An 18,966-nucleotide genomic window follows, 5' to 3' on the forward strand; every position below is an offset into this window, starting at 1 on the left:
TTGATTTTTCTTTGTTAAATGGCATTTAAATATATAAAATAAATATCAAAAATATAAGTCTTTGTTTTACTATGGTTGCAAAGATCAAAAAATTTCCATATGTGACATGGCACCAGAGTTAAGTTAGGGTTTTTCAAAATGCTGACACGCTGAGCTCAAAGGTTCACCGTCACTGGCCTATACTGTTTCCAAATTATAGCAAATGAAGGGATATTCATTTTTCAAAGGGACTTTGAATTTTTAGTTTTGCACTAGTCCTCTAAGAACCATACAGGACAAGTTAAATGGCAAGGGCAATCCTTGAAAAACAGTAAGATCTAAGTAAGTCTTGAATTTCTTTGGGCATTTGACCTTTGTCTTCTGTAAAGAAGGATGTGCTAAAAGGAGCAGTTAACCGGCAGAAGATTATTCAACTCTTGGCTTTCATGAGAAGAGGAAGTTGGGAAGAATTGGTCACTAAGAGGATGCTGATTGGAACTATCCATTTAATTAGGTTTATGCCATAACCATATTAATTTTAATAACTCAGTAAAATATTGCATTGTACCTTCTTCCAAAAGGTCTCACAGGATGGTTTCTGAAGTTACACCTAGAATGATACCTGTGAATGAATCCCTCCAACTTGCCTAGGTCTTCTTACTTGCTTCCCTTGCAGAGCCATTTTAACTCAGGCTTATTTTATTATTAAAAAAATATGTTTTTGGTGTGGTTTTGCTAAAGTTTTCTGAAGGATTTTGATTTTATAACATTTTATTGAGTTTTTATATTCTTCCTTTTTTTTACTGGTTTATTCTAAATTAAGGGCTCTAATTTTCTCCAAAGGAATATATTTAATTTAGGAAGCCATAGAAGATTGCTAGTGATTCTTATTCTTTATTTAAATTTAAAAAATGAAAACAAAGCATTAATAAAATAATATAAAGTTCTATGAGGAAGTTAGTTTTTAAATGTTATTTTTTGTTTTTAAAAAAGTCTACTACAGTAATAATAATCAGCAAGCATCAAACAAATTTTGACTTAAATGGGAAGTGAGCTGCCAAGAAATGCTTTGTATATCCTAAATGCCAGCGTTAGGCTTCTTCTCAAGCAGTACTTCATAGCAGCTGAGTACTGAACTCAGAGTTCTGAACATGTTTTCAATATTTATAGTTGCAACAGAAAAATAGTTCTTAGTCACCCAAACACCAAGCCAAGGTTGTGCATATTTACAATTTATCTATGGGTCAGGAGCAAATTAAAATTTAGAAGAAATATATCACAATCCTGTAATAAGGCAGTCACCAACAAAACCTGAAAAAAAAAATGTATCACTATTCCTTTCTACCAAGTTTTATGCCCCCTCAACTTCCTGCCCACTGCTGAAAACCATTTTGAAGAACATAAACTTTGTAAAATTAAACAAATAGATATTATATTCATAGTATCAACTATGTAACTTAAATATGCATTTATATAATTAAAAACAATATAAAGTTATTTTTTCTTTCCCATCCTGCTACCTCAGCATTGATAATGAAACAGATGGTTTCTTCAACCAGATTGATTTATCAGTCTTTATTGAGTACCTACTATGTTCAAAAGGAAGATGCTAAGCCCTAAAGGGACTGAAATATGCTAAGATATCAGTACTTCAATAAAGATGTGAAACAAATGTGGCCTTCACTGTCCGGTGTCACTCAAATATGTTTTCAGGTCTTTGTTGGTCATACCATCCGTTTGTCAACCAAAGCCCTCACCTGGGATTTTAGGGGCCTTGCAATACCTAGGCCATTTAAAGAGATGTGTCTCTTTGGAGCAGTTCAGATGAGACTCTGCAAAACCTCAACAGATGAACAGGTGCTAATTCTGCTGGATGAGAAGCAGTAGAAAGGCAAGTTGTTGTTGATAGGTAAAGTGACCATCATGTTATCTATTAAATACAAATAATGAGGTGTTAGTAATTATTAAGTATGACAAGAGGTGGAAACATAAGCGACAGACTTGGGGCATTCCTAGGCAAGCCTGGATGGGTGGTCACCTTTATCACCTTCATCAGTGGGAGGTGCTCAGCTGACGAGTACAATGAGGACATGGAGCCAGCACACAGCTGACTTGCAGTGTTCCCCAGAGATGGTGGGAATCCTGTAGGCCCCGCCTGACTTCTGACCAGGGGATAGTAGCAGTGGTGGCTGGCAGCCTGTTCATGCTCATTCCTTTCTGTTCACATGGTCTTTCCAAGTTCAGTGCCGCCTTCACCTCAGACCCTAACACACCCTTCCAGATTCTTGCCTCATCCACCTTACTACCTCTCGCCTGCCCCAGGTGACTGTCATCCAGTTTTTTGAGACAAAACCATCTAGACTTTCCTCTATTCTCTTTCCACTCTATCTTTACAACATACATTCTGTGGTTTGCTTTTTTTTTTTTCTTGGCCTTCTGTTTTTATTGCTAAAAGCCTTTCCAAACAGGCTCTTGCAAATCAAATAGTTTTGGTTTTCAAATTTATTGTGGTCATGAAAAGCATATTTTAGAAGTAAAAAACAGCTTTTCTTACCCCCTGCATTCCCTTAGTGTTTCTCATGGTAATGTGGATACCACAATGTGGAAATCGCTAGCCTATGGGGAAATGCGGACGGACAGAGGTTAATAATTCTACGGATTATCTCTGTTGATACCAATGCTCTTGATGGGCCATATACCTAGTAAAACTCTTACTGCTTAGGCATTAGCTTAGTTAATGCTCACAAGAATTCCATGAGATAGTCATTATCTCTATTTTGCAGCTAGAGAAAGTCAGGTTTCAGTGGTAGGAGTAGAGAAAAGAGGCAGTATGGCCCCGCCTGCATGGCCCAGTGGTTGAGCTTCAACCTATGAACCAGGAGGTCATGGTTCAATTCCTGGTCAGGGCACATACTCAGGTTGCAGGCTCGACCCCCAGTGTGGGGCCTGCAGGAGGCAGCCAATCGACAGTTCTCTGTTATCATTGATGTTTCAATCTCTCTCCCCATCTCCATTTCTCTCTCTGAAATCAATAAAAAAAAAAAAAATTTTTTTAAAGAGGCAGTATGATATAGTGAAAACAAGCTTTGTACTGAATTCTAGTGTCAGTTCTGCCTTAGACTCTCATGTATACAATGAGGAAATTTATTTTGAAAACTCTTCAAATTAAGATTTTAACTAGAGGTCCACACCCTTATTTAAAACCTTGTGGCTAGTTGAATGTTGGAATTCATATTTGTGCAATGTAATAGAGTAAAAACACTTCGTATTATTAACTGCAGTGGGATCTGGGGCCTCAAATGATAATCAAACTAATACTTCCGCAGCAATATTTTCGTAGAGAGAAAAAGAAAGATTATTTTAAAAACCTCCTATCAGTTCAGGTTAGATTGTAATGTTAACTTGGTTTATTTTGAACATGTAAAAAGTTTTTATTTTTCAGAGTTCTTTCAATTTTATAATTGTGGAAGCTGGACTAGTGAAAGGATTGGGGTAGAGTTATCATCAGTGATGCAAAATATTTTATTATATTATTAATAATAATGTCAGGTTCATAGAATTGATGTGTAGAGTGAGACATTACCTGAGAAAAGCTGTTATTACCCAGAAAATTTTCAAGCACTCCATTAGGCTAATAATTATTCGTAATGATTACACTACTGGGTTTTCTACTTGGTTTTGGTTTCAGAGACCTAATAATCATTGAGCGTACAGAAGCACATGGCTTCATTAGGTTGTTCTGAGAGATGGTGAGCTGGTGGGTCTAATCATTGTCATAAGGCACATAAAGGGAGTGCCAGTGGCCAATCATGAATCAGGACTTATGTCCAATTTCTCAAATTCCTGGAGATACTAAGAATTCAAAGACCGTTCTTTACAGTAGGTTCCAATATGATGAGAAAAGCAGAGCAACAGCAGTGATAACGCAGATGTGCCACGCCTTCCACAAGAACAGTGAGCTGAAGGTGGGCTTTAGAAAGCTAGACTTTTACACGGGCACTAGCTCAATAGATTCAGTGCTTCGAGGTATGACAAACTGGTACCCAACAGTGGTGTATCTTGGCAATTCAGTTTGCTTAGGCAATTTACTGTTTTTAAAAACTGAAAATATGTGCATACCAGTTAGGTTCTTAAAGTCTAACAAACTGTATACTTATATATAAAGTTTATACCTAAAGGTATAAATCTTATGTATAAACTTTATATGTAGCCTTTAATAGAGTCCTTGAATAATAAAGGCGAATATGATTCTTTTAGAAGGTAAGGAGAGGAAAGACTATCCAGGCCTGCCTGCCTCCTCTCTCTGTGCTATTTTAATATGGCTGGTCATATCTTTATTCAAAAGTCATCTCGTTAAAGCAGGCCTGCAAACTGGAAAGATGAGAATTATTACTAAAAAAATGATAACAACTCAGGGGTAATTTCTGATCTTTGTCATGGACAAAAAGCAGTGCTGGGACTTAGCAGATGATGGAGGGTGTTAGCCTCTGTATAAAGCCACAGAGAGGAGAGGGGATGCAGATGGGGCCTGGGCTGAAGATGAGGTCAGAGAGCAGAAAGGCTGAGCTGAGGAGTGGAGGCGACAGCAGCGAGGACGATACTTTTTAAAATCTCCAAATCTAAACATCACAGTGGTTCTGCTGTTGGCAGGTTGGCAGCGTCTTAAAGTAAAAATAGGGCTGTGATTTATGGCAGATAGGACACACTCGTGGGTATGCTTTGGCTCATGACGTTAGGAGGTTAATAGTCTGTGATTGCTTAGCCCAGTTGATAAAAGCAGTGGTCATAAAACAGGATCTATGATCCTTCAAGATAAGAGCCGGAGCTCACAGGTGACAGGCAGATTGGCCCGACCTTAAGGACAGAACATACTTTGTGGGGTGGAGTTTCTCAGAAACAAAAGAGGAAGGGACTGGTTTTATCTTGACTGAATTTACATTAATATCAGTCCTATTCAAGGACACTGCCTTCCTGATGCTGCCAACAGCAGAAATACAGAGAGTAAGAAACCGGTTATATGGCCTCAGCAGCCTTCTGCTGCAGGAGGTCAGCCTCCTGGCGTGGGAAAGGAGAAGATTGCATGGAAAGAGCGCCCTGCCTTTCTCCCCCGCATTGCTCCGCGTGGGGTGGGAGGCCTCACTGTTATCTCCCCTTCCTCTTCCTCAGCCCTCCCACTCTCCACACATTGTGCCTAGGGCTCAAGTACAGAGTGTAGGCAGCACTCGAGCGAGCCCAGAGGAGCTGCCCTTCCTGCAGTTTTTAATGGCGGCGAACAAACGTGGTGGAAATTCTGAGGGAGTTTTGACACACTAACTAGCTCACAGATGAGAAATTCTAAGGAGCTCCCTTTGCAACATAGCAGTCCTGCGTGAACGTGAGGCTTTGGATTTCGCACGGAGCAATTATTTTGGCTCTGATCAGTGGCCCCCGGCTGGACCCTTAGTTTCCCTTAACCTCCTGGATAATGCGCGTCATTGCACAGGAGGGCAGGGGGAAATGTATCTCCACTTATGGCAAATTAAAAAAACAAAACAAATAGAAAGCAAAAACCTCAGAGAAGGTTGGGATGATAATTGAGTGAGTTGTGTTGCCTTTGGAGATAAAGATGATCACAGTTTTACTTACGCAGATAAAACGAGAATGTCAAGTACCCAGTGGAAGTGAGCACAGAGAGCCAACACTGGCCATTTAAGGGGTGCCCTTTCAGAACTGGTCTTTTTAATTCCTGGTCTCTCCACTGTTCTTCTAGGCAAAGATGGCTCAGATGTGTGCCTACCTGAAATCCAAAAGTAGCAATGCATTTAGAATAATAAAGAAGGAAAATGGGCATAATTTTTTTTCTTTCTTTTTTTAATGAAAGTCAGCCATTCTGGTCAGGTGTATGGGCTGGAACTAACCAGATGACTGCATCTTTTGCTTTGCTTGAAGGTTTTGAATTATTTTTTTAAATTCAGCAAACATACTTTATTTGAAGTCTTCGAAATCTTGTTTCTTTCAAGACATTTTTAAAGCAGTTTTAAGTAGAGTTTACAACCAAATTAAGGGAAGGTACCAAGATTTAACACATACCCCCTGCTCCCACACATACATAGTTTCTCCCATTACCAATATCACTGCCCCAAATAATACCTTTTTTAAAAAAAACCATGGATTAACTTATATTGACACATCATAATACCCAAGGTCTATAGTTTACCTTAGGGTTAATTTTTGGTTGTACATTCTGTGGATCTCAACAAATCGTATACGAAGCATTTCTAAGGCTCTAAAAATCCTCTGAACTTCACCTAGTCATCTCTTCCTCCTCCTCACTACCCAGCTCAGGCAACCACTGATCTCTTTATTGTCTCTATAATTTTGCCTCTTCCAAAACGTCACATAGTGGGAATTATACAGGATGTAGCCTTTTCAGATTGGCTTCTCTCATTTAGTAATATGCATTGATGTGTTCTCCCTCTCGTTTTATAGCTGCATAGCTTATTTCTTTTTAGAACGAAATAATTTTCCGTTTTATCCATTCACCCACTGGAGGACATCTTGGGGAATTATGAATAAGGCTGCTGTAAACCTCTGTGTGCAATTTGTGTGGACATGTTTTAAACCCCTTTGGTTAAATACTAAGAAGAGTGATTGCTAGACTCTCCTATGGTAAGAGTCTGTTTATAAGAACTGCCAAGCTGTCTTCCAAAGTGGCTTTACATCCCCAACAGCAATGATGACAGTTCCTGTCGCTCCTCATCCTCACCAGCATTTGGTGCTGTCAGTGGTCCAGATTTTGGCATTCTTTGTAGGTGTCTAGTGGTATCTCCTTTTAATTTGCATCTCATTGATAACATATGATGTAGAGCATCTTTTCATATATGACTTCCCATCTGTATATATTATTTGGTGAGGTACCTGTTAAGGTCTTTGGTCCATTTTTTAATCTGGTTGTTTTCTTGTTGCATTTTGAGCGTTCTTTGTATATGTTGGATAATATACCTTTGTCAGATATGTCTTTTGCAAATATTTGTTCTCAGCTGTGGCTTGTCTTCTCACTTAGCACTGTCTTTCACAGGGCAGAAGTTTTTAGTATAAAGTCCAGATTGTCAATTATATATTTCATGGAGCATGCCTTTGGTGTTGTATCTAAGAAGTCATCTTCACATCCAAGGTCATCTAGGTTTTGCTCTATTTTATCTTCTAGGAGTTTTATAGTTGCATATTTTACATTTTGGTCTAGTTTCAAGTTTTGTGAATGGTACAGGGTTTGTGTCCAGACTTATTTATTTATTATTTTTTTACATGTGGATATTCACTTGTTCCAGCACTATTTTGTTTATAAAACGCAAAAAAACTGTCCTGCGCCATTGTATTGCCTTTGCTCCTTTGTCAAAGATCGTTAATTATATTTATGTGGGTCTATTTCTGGGTTATGGTGTTATATTGATCTATGTGTGTATTTTTTTTTAATTTTATTTTATTTTTGCTACACTGTCTTGATTACTGGTGCTCTGTAGTAAATCTTGGAATCAGCTAGTGTCAGTACTCCAACTTTGTTTTTCCTCTTTCAACATTGTGATGGCTATTGTGGGCCATAGATGCTTAGAATTAGTGGTGTTGGTGGTGGGTAATCTGTACTTGGTTGTATTTATAAATGATGTCACAAAATGATATCCTAGAGACTTATAGAATGATGTAGTTTATCAAGATACCTCCCTCTCAGGAAAACCTTAAAATCACTGTATTTTAGATTCTTAGAGTAGAATAGTTAAAATATCAAAACAGTCATTTGGATAGCAATGGATAGAATAGACCAAGTGGTAAACATGTATCCAAGGGCTCTTTAGATGAGAAAAACCACATGATTGATTTCCTCAAAGACAAATTGCACAGAGATGATACATAGATGATAGATAGATAGGACGATGGATAGGTAGATATATAGATTGATACACAGATATTAAAATGTCAATACATGTTTGAAATAGAAAAGAGTAGTAACATTTTAAAAATGTATTAAATAGTATACCAACCTTTGTCTTAAATTATTTCTAATCATTGACACCACTCAATGAGCCATGCAGTGTTATCTTGCTTTACACATGAGTTTCAGAAATGTGACATGATTTGTCCATGCAGAACTGAGATTCAAATTAGGCTTATTCGGCTCTAAAGCCTACCTTCTTTCCACTGATTCATATGTTTTATCAAATGAAGATTAATTTTCACTGAATCTTTGTGTTTTGTTTAATAGCTCACTGTATATGTCCAGCCAGAGCAAAAGCACACAGGTGAATATGCTGCCAACATAACTCAAATTGTGTTCGATTATTATGAAGAATACTTTGCTATGGATTATGCTCTTCCTAAATTAGGTGAGAATCATTTATTTTCTTACTAGTAGCCCGGTGCATGAAATGAATGCCTCGGGGGGGGGGGGGCATTCCCTCAGCCCAGCCTGCACCCTCTCCAATCAGGGACCGCTTGGAGGATGTCCGACTGCCAGCAGTCGGACATCACTCTCGCAATCTGGCACAGCTGCCTCCTAACTGCTCACCTGTCTGCCTGCCTGATCTCCCCTAACTGCCCTCCCCTGCCAGCCTGATCCCCTGCCAGCCTGATCACCTCTAACTGCCTCTGCTTCAGCCCCCACCACCATGACTTCCTTCCGGACATCCAGAAGATTGCAGGTCGACCTGGTCTAATGAGCATATTACCCTTTTATTAGTATAGATAGATAATATAGGATAGGATTGCTTAAATTGAGGGGGAGCCTTTTTCAGCAGGAGGAGATGCTCTTGGCAGACAAAAATACATAATCCCTATATCTGGACTGATAGCCAGCCATATGCACTGTACTGCCAAACCAGTCATTAAAAAATTAAACCGCTTTCTTACACCTTACACCAAACAGCTGTTGCCCTTAAAACACCTCCTCAGCCCCCTTAAGTTCTGCCTTTGCAGTTCACCCAGATTAGGTTCTGATTGGTCAGTTTCTATTACAGTCAGCATCAAAAGCTCCGCCTCCTAGGCAGCCATTGGCTCCTTCCAGTTTGCCCAGATTTAGTTCTGATTGGTTGGCTTCTATGCCAATCAGCGTCTCCAAGCCTATCTCCAAGCCTGATCAGAAAGGCAAGGCTGATAAGCAGGTGCCCCAGGCTGCTGGCCAGCAGGCTGAACTGCTGACCTCTTGGAAAGAGAGAGAGGCTCGGCTGCTGGCAAAGCCTGGAGAGAGAGAGAGAGAGAGAGAGAGAGAGAGAGAGAGAGAGAGAGGTGAGGGCTGATCAGCAGCTGCCACAGAGGCTGTGGATCAGACTCTGCTTCTCTCTCTGGGCCTCACCAGCAGCCGCGGCAGCTGCTGATCAGCCCTGCCTCTCTCTCCCCAAGAGGTCAGCAGTTCAGCCTGCTGGCCAGTCCCCGCCCAGCCTGCTGCATGCACAGCATGGCGTTCGGTCATCCCTTCGGTTGTTTTGGATGTTATGAACACTGGTTCTTTATATATATATTTTTAATATTGTTTTTGTTTTCACCTAAGTTAATTCACTTTCTCCAGCTTTATCATACTTAGTTAATACCCATCCCTAAATCTTTTTGTTGTGTGCCCACAGTATGTGTCTAATACTTAGTAGATGTGGAAGGATTCATTCTGGATTCCTCCAAAAATGTTTATATTCTGTTCTCACCTGATAAATATATAGTCTTTTATCTCCAAATAAAAATTAAAGTACTGTACTGCACAAAACTACAGATGTTGATAATGAAGGAACCAGAAATAGCAATCTAGATAAATTGATTTCAAAATTAGTACCCATCCTAATAGCTTATACTGCCTCCTTACCATCAATGAGTTGGGAAATAAGGAGAATAAATAATGCTGTTGAGGTCCCATGTGCATCTAGTTTTTCTATTGTTACACAGGACTAATTCTAGATTTTTCAGCAGTTAAAATAAAGCAATGGTGCTCCTTCAATAAATATTTTTTTTCTGATGAAGCAGTTTTATTTATTTTTTAAAATAAACTATATTAGGGGTGGGCAACCTTTTTGTGAGTGCGTGCCAAAACCAGCAAAATCTCTGACTCAAAATTCTTCTGCGTGCCCACCCTAATTTTTTGAGAACATGTTACGCCTACTTGACATCTCTTAAGGTGTATGTATGTGAAGAACCTTGAAGAAATAATAAAATTCATTCGAGTGACAAAAACACAGCATATGATGATGAAAAATACATTTGTTTTTTAATGTATACATGTTATGTAAAATTATTTAAGTATCTAAGATGCACCTACACTGAATTTATCTGAAAAATAAAAAAGTCGATATTGAGAAAAAAATTGTAAATGGAAGATTATAAGAGAGGGTTTCGCGTGCCAGCAAAAGTTACTGGTGTGCCATGTTTGGCACATGTGCCAGGGGTTGACCACCCCTGAGCTATATCAAAATTGTACTGATATGATACTTCTATCAATAGCAGAAATTCTTTATTGTAACCTCAATGGTATTAGCAAAGACTTTAAATGGAACACCCATATCCATGTCTGATATAATTCTTAATGCAAAGCAGCTGAAATGCCAAATTTTCTACATGGGAATGGCTGTGGCTCTAAGCAAGTATATAGATTTTCTCTTCAATGGTGGTAGATCCAGCTTCTTTTTTGATTTCTTGGAAACTATTATCAATAGAGGACACAGGCAGAGAAACAACTTTTCATCAAAATCAGAATATTTGGAAACCAAGATGACGGCATATGTAAACACTTGAAATTGCTGCCTTGCACAACCACTTCAAAAATACAACTAAAGACAAAACGGACATCATCCAGAACTGCAGGAAGGCTGGCTGAGTGGAAATTCTACAACTAGAAGGAAAGAGAAAAGCACACTGAGACTCAGAGGAGGTGCAGAAGTTAAGTGCAGAGGTACAGAGGTGCACGTGGAAAGGGCTGGCAACTGAGAACACAGTTGTTTTTTTCAATCGGGAGGGAGACACAAGCTCCTGACTGCTCTGAACTCCAGTTCCGGGAGAGTCTCTGGGGACCCAGACTCATATGGCAAGAAACTGGACTGTCTGGCAGCGGGCGGAACTCGAGGGCGGCTTTCTCTCAGAGGTGCTCACAGGGATTACCACAGGACACTGAGACCCGGGGCTTCTTAGGGCAGGACTGAGGAGCATCCATAGCTGTTTGTTCTGCCCTGTTGATTCCCTGAGACCCCGCCCCACCCAAGCTGTGCACAGAAGCTTTTGCATATGAAAGGCGTGGCCCTTTGCAATCTAAAATTACCTAACAAACTGCAGCTGGGTCAGAGAGACCCAGAACAACCAATAGAAGGCCCAAGGCCCCACAGCAGCTTGCATTGCTTCACAGCTGGGCTTTATCTGGGCACCTCCAAACCCCAAACAAAGAAGAAGAATCTGCAGATCTGTCCATAGCTCCTGCTGGGTAGCCTCAGGCAGAGGCTACATTAGCACCTCCTTAGAGCTCCAAGAGCCAGTGTACCCAGTGGTCAGAGTGGGACCATCCAGATTATAACTCCTCAGATCCATAAGGGACACACTCAGGGGGCAGACTCAGTGAGCACCAGAGCCCCACTGATGCAAGTCTTGCCCCATAAGGACGTTTCCAGCACAGAAGTTCTCCCACTGTAGACACAGCTGATTCTCACAGACAATTGGCATGGAGGTCAATTCCTCCCAGTGATACCTACAACAATCAAGGCTTAACTACAACAAGACTGTGCACACAGCCCACATAGGGGTGCACCAAGAGTGTCCACCTCAGGTAATTGGGGAGGCTGAGCCCTGAGCCCTATAGGACACCTAGCACACAAAGCCACTCTATCAACACAGGGAATCAGCCAAACTGTGGAGACAAAGAAACAGGTCACAAATGACAGAAATGGAGGAAAGCAAACTACTGGATATGGAGTTCAAAACCACGGTTATAAGGTTTTTTAAGAATCTTCTAGAAACTGCCGATAAATTTAGTGAGACCCTCAAGAAATCTAGTGAGACGCTCGAAGATATGAAAAAGGACCAACTAGAAATTAAGCATACACTGACTGAAATAAAGAATATTATACAGACTTCCAACAGCAGACAAGAGGATTGCAAGAATCAAGTCAAAGATTTGAAATATGAAGAAGCAAAAAACATCCAACTGGAAAAGCAAAAAGAGAAAAGAATCCAAAAATATGAAGATAGTGTAAGGAGCCTCTGGGACAACTTAAAGCGTACCAACATCTGAATTATGGAGGTGCCAGAAGAAGAAAGAGAGTAAGATATTGAAAACCTATTTAAAGAAATAATGACAGAAAACTTCCCCTACCTGATGAAAGAAATAGACTTACAAGTCCAGAAAGCACAGAGAACCCCAAACAAAAGGAATCCAAAGAGGACCACACCAAGACACATCATAATTAAAATGCCAAGAGCAAAAGACAAAGAGAATCTTAAAAGCAGCAAGAGAAAAACAGTCAGTTACCTACAAGGGAGTACCCATATGATTGTCAGCTGATTTCTCAACAGAAACTATGCAGGCCAGAAGGGAGTGGCAAGAAATATTCAAAGTGATGAATACCAAGAACCTACAACCAAGGTTATTTTACCCAGCAAAGCTATCATTCAGAATTGAAGGTCAGATAAAGAGCTTCACCAATAAGAAAAAAGCTAAAGGAGTTCATCACCACCAAACCAGCATTATATGAAATACTGAAAGGTATCCTTTAAGAAGAGGAAGAAGAAGAAAAAGGTAAAGATAAAAGTTATGAACAACAAATATATTTCTATCTACAAGAGAATCTTAAAATCAAGTGAATAAATAATCTGATGTGCCAGGGTCCAACCCCAGCGGGTCCAGGGGTCCCCAAAGGTGTGGACGGAGTCGGCGAAGAAGGAATGACATGGAGACAGCGTTCAGTTGATCAGCAGCCTAGCCAGGATCTCTAGCCCAGATCTCCAGCCAAGTTCTGGTCTGGATCTCTAGCGAGGTTCTGTAGCCATGTTCCCTCGCTAGGTTCTCCAGCCAGGTTCTGTCCAGGCTCTCCAGTCAGGTTCAGTGTCCAGGTTCCAGTCAGGTTCTCCTGCCAATCTCTGTAGTCAGGTTCAGTCCAGGATCCCTTGCCATGTTCTCCCACTAGGCTCCGTCTCTAGGCTCCGAGGCCAGTCCCTCTCCAGGATCCTCCGGCATGCTCTCGCCAGCGAAGTTCTTCTGTCTCTAGGCTCCGTGTAGGTTCTGTCTTCTGAATTCTGTCTCCTGAGTTCTGAGTCTTTCTGTCTTGTTACAACTGTATTTATACCAGTTGATTCAATCCTATCAATCTCTATTACAAAGGTTAGGGCGTTTCTTATCTCCATTCCAGGGAGAAAAGATTATGTAGTTTAAGCATGATTGTTCGTAGTTAAAGGGATTAATTACCCGCCTGGCACTTAGTTGAGGGGTTTTATTCCCTCCCTAACTTCAGGGGAAAATCCCTACCTGGGGAAACAAGCTTTCTCAGAGGTGACCTTGGTTAAAACACATAGTGCCAAGAAGGTGAGCAAACATATTAAGAAAAGTATGCCATATATGCCAGGTCCCTTGAAACAGCAAGCATGGACCGGCTCCCGGCACTGATGAACAGAATAAACTGGTGATTATAATAGAATCAGGGGCATAGAAAGAAAGTGGACTGACAGTTCTCAGGGGAAAGGGGTGTGGGGGTGTGGGAAGAGACTGGACAAAAATCATACACCTATGGATGAGGACAGTGGGGGGAGGGGGGGTAAGGGCAGATGGTGGGGTGGGACCTGGGTGGAGAGGAGCTTTGAGGAGAAAAAAGAGGAACAACTGTAATAATTTGAACAATAAAGATTTAATTTTAAAAAATCAGAATGTTTAATAAAATGTTCCACACATCAATTTAAAGGTCCTTTTTTTTCTCTTTATCTCACTTGTTCTACCCAAGTAATCCTAGGAAGTGGAAATCTCACATATTTATTTCTCTGTTCTCTTTGCTTTGTTCCTTCCTCTCCACAAATACTGCTGCCACTATACTACTACAGCCACTACTAAAGTCACTACTATTACTACTTCTTCTACTACTGCAACTGCTACAATTACTATGACTACCACCACCACTACTACTTCTACTACTACAACTGCAACAACAACTACTACCACTGATATTATTCTTGCTACTGTACTACTACTAAAACTACTATAAGAACGACTACTGTAACAATTACTATTACAACTTCTCTTCTTCCTTGTCTTCATCCTCCTTTTCCTCCTCCCCCATATTTCTACAAGCATTTCAACTCTTTCAGTCCCCCCCCCCCCCGCAACCTTTTCAGTATTGACACCATCTTAGACTTTGCCTAGAAATGACTTCTGTGTTTATTATTACCCCCCCCAAAAAATTAAATTATTCTTCATAATATATGGAAAAATATTGGCCCTTGTGGGGAATACTTCTCTACCTTTTAAGTGGTATTCTTGTGAAAAGAAAAAAAACACACAAATAAACAAACAAAAAACCAAACATAAGAATGAAGATAACATGAAAAGGAAACTATAGCCATAATCTTGACCTCCACTTAAGATCTATTTTCATTCTTTTGTAAAAAGCTTTAAGAATCTTTATTTTAACCAGAAAAGGCCTTTCTTATATGTTAGATGGAATTTTAATTTTCATTTATATACCTCATTTAAATTCTATGTAATAATAAAAAAATTAGATTTTTATTATAGTTCACTAACTGGACTGTAATTTGTCCAGTAATCAAGCTAAATATTTTCTGTTTTAGGATTTAACATAGAACTGATCAACACATCTTCTGGTCGGATAGTATGTCTAAGATTATAAGCCCCAGCAAAAATAAGGAATAGGAAGTTGTGATAAAATTCAACATTTTAGACTTGGAAGGAAATTTAGAGAGAATGTAGTCAATTCCATCTTTTTTAAAAAAATGTATTTTTATTGGTTTCAGAGAGGAAGGGAGAGGAAGAGAGAGAGAGAAACATCAATGATAAGAGGGAATCATTGATCGGCTGCCTCCTGCACACCCTCTACTGGGAATGGAGCCCGCAACCCAGGCATGTGCCCTTGACCAGAATCAAACCAGGGACCCTTCAATCTGCAGGCCGACATTCTACCCACTGAGCCAAACCAGCTAGGGCATCAATTCCATCTTGATCCAGCTACTTTAATACATAAAATCGGATGGTAAGTTACTCAATTCGTAGGAAGTCAGGTTGACCTCAAATTATAAAGAGTTAATGAAAAAGTAGAATTTCTATTTTCTAATACTGTGTAACCTTAGATAGAAATATATTTCTGTGCACTTGGAAGCTCTGTGCTTCTAAGTCCTCATTTGAAAACATCATTCTCTTAATTTTTCACAGCTTATCCCCAAAACAGATACTCTGTGTTATCTAAGTGAAAATTATTTAAAAAGCTAATTAAAATGAAGTACAGAGAGGAACAAAAGACACAAAATTACAGAGGTCTTGAAAAGAGCATTGCCATTAGTAAAAATGTGTAATTAGTAAAATTGCTATTAAAACACATGACACATTGATATCTGGAGCCAACAGGAAAAGGGCCATGGAAATTTTGAGTGCACGAAGACTGAAAAGTTATTTTTAGATTTTTTAAAATACATTCACCCAAAGAACTTACGTTGTTAATGTTATGAACAAATGGAAAGAATGTATTTCTCACTGGACTCTTTCTTTTTCCATAGATAAGATTGCTATTCCAGACTTTGGCACTGGGGCTATGGAGAACTGGGGACTCATCACGTACCGGGAGACGAACCTGTTGTATGACCCCCAGGAATCAGCCTCATCCAACAAGCAGAGGGTTGCCACTGTGGTTGCCCATGAACTTGTGCATCAGGTATAGAATCTTAGCTTCAAATTAGCTCATTTTGGAATTGAAATAATTTAGCCAATTAAAAGTAGCCAACTCAAAAAATCCTGCTTGAAAGTCTTTCTTAGTGCCGATAAATGTTGTACTATAAACTTTTTTCTTTCATTTATTTTATTTTTAATTTAATTCTTTATTGTTGAGACTTTTAAGACACATTGTTTTGCCTTTAGTAAATGCACTTCCTATTACTTTAAATATTCCCAGTAATGCCTAACTAAAGGCAAGAAACTAAGGAAAATTTAGATGATTTTAAAGCCAGGAGATGAAGGCTAAGAACTCCTGCCACTTCTGTGTCAAGTGATAAAATTTACACGAACAAATGAATGTACTGACGTTTTCTACCAAAGGCACAAGAACTTAACTATGACATATTGCTTATCATTTCAGTGGTTTGGAAATACTGTGACCATGGATTGGTGGGAAGACTTGTGGCTGAATGAAGGCTTCGCTTCCTTCTTTGAGTTCCTGGGAGTAAACCATGCAGAAGGAGACTGGCAAATGGTGAGTCCTAGCATGCAAGCTCCAAATCTCCGGTTTTCTCATGCAAAGCAGACTGAAGCATTTGGACTATAACCCAGAGTCTGGGGCCAAGGGAAGTGGTGAATCAGGAATTCCACCGTGAGAATGGGGCGGAGCCAGCTGGCTCTACTGCACTGGACCTCAGAGCCTAGACCCAGGCCCTAGAGGGCAACTGGCCACCAGGATCTGGGGATGTCCTCAGTAGAGTCACTCAAGAACATGTGTCATGGCAGGAAAAAATTAGCTTTGACAGTGCCAACTCTGTTCAAGAAAGTGTCTGTAGTGCTAACCCTCTGAAAAATGTTTAAGCCTAATTTTGTGAATGACTTATCTTACACAGGTTGCTGAAATAGTGCGGTAAAGAGATGAGAGCATAAACTTACTAGTTCAACTCAAGTTCAAATCCTAGATGCTTCATTTCGTAGGGGCTTCACAGGGAATGTGACCTTGAGCAAGTTACATACCCTCTCTGAGTCAGTTCCATCCTCTACGAAAAAACATTGTTCTCTGTCTTATAAGTTCCCAAAATGCACATGTAATTACTATTATCATATTGTGTGTCCCTGAGAGGCCTGGAACAGAGGCTTCTATGAACTCTACAGACATGTCTTTCCAAAAAGCTAGTTCTGTTTGTATTTATACTTAGATAGCGAGAGTATTCTTATCTGTTTATATATATGAAAGTGTGTGTAGATGTGTAAAATTAGAGAATCACAGTTGTGTACTGTATAGACTACTGCCCTCTAGTGGACAGAATAAAAAGACAATGTTAAATGCTTGAAACCCTACAGTTTCCACAATCTACTTTAAAAAATTAATTTGTAACAATTGTTTCTTTACAAACCTAATATACACCACATTTTTTACCCATGAAACTATTGAAATTTTGGATCGAATAATTCTTGATTGTGGGCTGTTCTGTGTCTTGTAGAATATTTAGCAACGTCTTGGGCTTGTATCTACTATATCTACTAGATGCCAGTTATCTTTCAGTTGTAAAACCAAAAATGTCTTCCCATATTTCTAGATGTCCCCTGGGGACAAAAATATAATCTCCTAGTTGAGAACGACCCATCTATGCTAAAAATTGCTGATTTCATAATTTATTGAAATTAAGCTATATAAATGAAAAAAAGTCTTTTCTATAAAATAAACTGATGTCCTTCTTACAGCAAGACATAATAAATTATAACATTTTAATATTGTTATATATAATCCTTTATATTTTCACATTCCAATTTCAGTGTTTTAAAAACACCAATTAAATTCCAGAAGAATTTAGTATGCAATTCTTAAGTAAAATCTAATCACACAATTGAACTAGTTATTCTTCATCTATTCATTCATTCATTCATTCATTCATTCATTCATTTCTCATTCGGTAAACACTATAAAGCACCTAAAACTGAATAAATAATATCTGCCATTAAGAAGTTCCCAAATTGGTGTCTTGTGGGTGTAAAGGGCAGATAAATAAAGATGCATCATAAGAGAGCTTGCTAAGTACCACAGCAGTGGAGCCTCATTTCACAGGTGGAAATGTGATGCTCAGGGTATATAACATTCCATTGTCTCACAGACAATTGGTAGCACAACTAAGACTGGAGTAAAATTTCCTGACACTGAGAACAGGATTCTGTCTACTTACCTAAAGACTCTACAGGAGCAGAAAAAATTGAAGTCCAAGTCAAAATTATCTTGATTGGCAGTCATCGCTCTAATATTCTGTAACTTTAGGTATAAATATATTTCTGTGTATTTGGAAGCTCTGTACGTCTAAATCCTCATTTAAAAACTTTATTCTCTTCATGCCTCACAGTTTACCTTGATTGACAATAGTACCTTGCCTATTATAAAAGGAAATCATAAAATCTGAAAATGTAAACTAATATTTTTAATTCAGTAAGACCAATAAAGCTTTTGATTTTTTTATTAGTAGTGATTTAACAAGTTAGGTTTTAGAATCTAATTGATTAAGAATCAAAATAATAATAGCTGTGTTAGGTTTTCCCTTTATGCCAGGTACTCTGCCAATTGCTTACCATGCATTAGCTCATTGAATCAGCTGTGCAATTCTAAAAAGTAGATGCCATCATTACCCTATTTAGCAGGTAAGGGAACTTGTTTGAACTTATATATCGAGGAAATAGAAAGATGAGCTTTGAACCAAAAAGTCTACGGCTCAACAACTTTATTTTGGTGAGAAAACAGGACTGGAATGAGAGGATGATTATTAATTGAGCTAAAGCAAAAGTAAATGTTTTCTTCAATTAATTATATGTCACCCAAATTCCAATGATTAGTTGACCAAAAAATTTTTTTAAAGAACTCAACCATCAATTTTTTTTATATATATATTTTATTGATTTTTTGCAGAGAGGAAGGGAGAGGGAGAGAGAGTTAGAAACATTGATGAGAGAGAAACATCGATCAGCTGCCTCCTGCACACCCCCCACTGGGGATGTTCCCACAACCAAGGTACATGCCCTTGACTGGAGTCAAACCTGGGACCCTTCGGTCTGCAGGCCAACGCTTTATCCACTGAGCCAAACCAGTTAGGGCTCAAACATCAATT

General features: G+C 39.1%; 1 protein-coding gene across 1 annotated transcript in view; it reads left to right on the top strand.

The window, feature by feature from the left end:
- Positions 1-18,966, top strand: part of ENPEP (glutamyl aminopeptidase) — a 96,344-nt gene that overhangs the window by 28,257 nt on the left and 49,121 nt on the right. Inside the window, exons 4-6 of the mRNA XM_059662513.1 lie at positions 8,216-8,336; positions 15,685-15,839; positions 16,260-16,373. Coding sequence (XP_059518496.1) covers positions 8,216-8,336; positions 15,685-15,839; positions 16,260-16,373 — 390 coding nt within the window. The remainder of the gene's footprint in view (positions 1-8,215; positions 8,337-15,684; positions 15,840-16,259; positions 16,374-18,966) is intronic.

Source organism: Myotis daubentonii, chromosome 1, assembly GCF_963259705.1.
Source record: "Myotis daubentonii chromosome 1, mMyoDau2.1, whole genome shotgun sequence".
NCBI lineage: Eukaryota > Metazoa > Chordata > Mammalia > Chiroptera > Vespertilionidae > Myotis > Myotis daubentonii.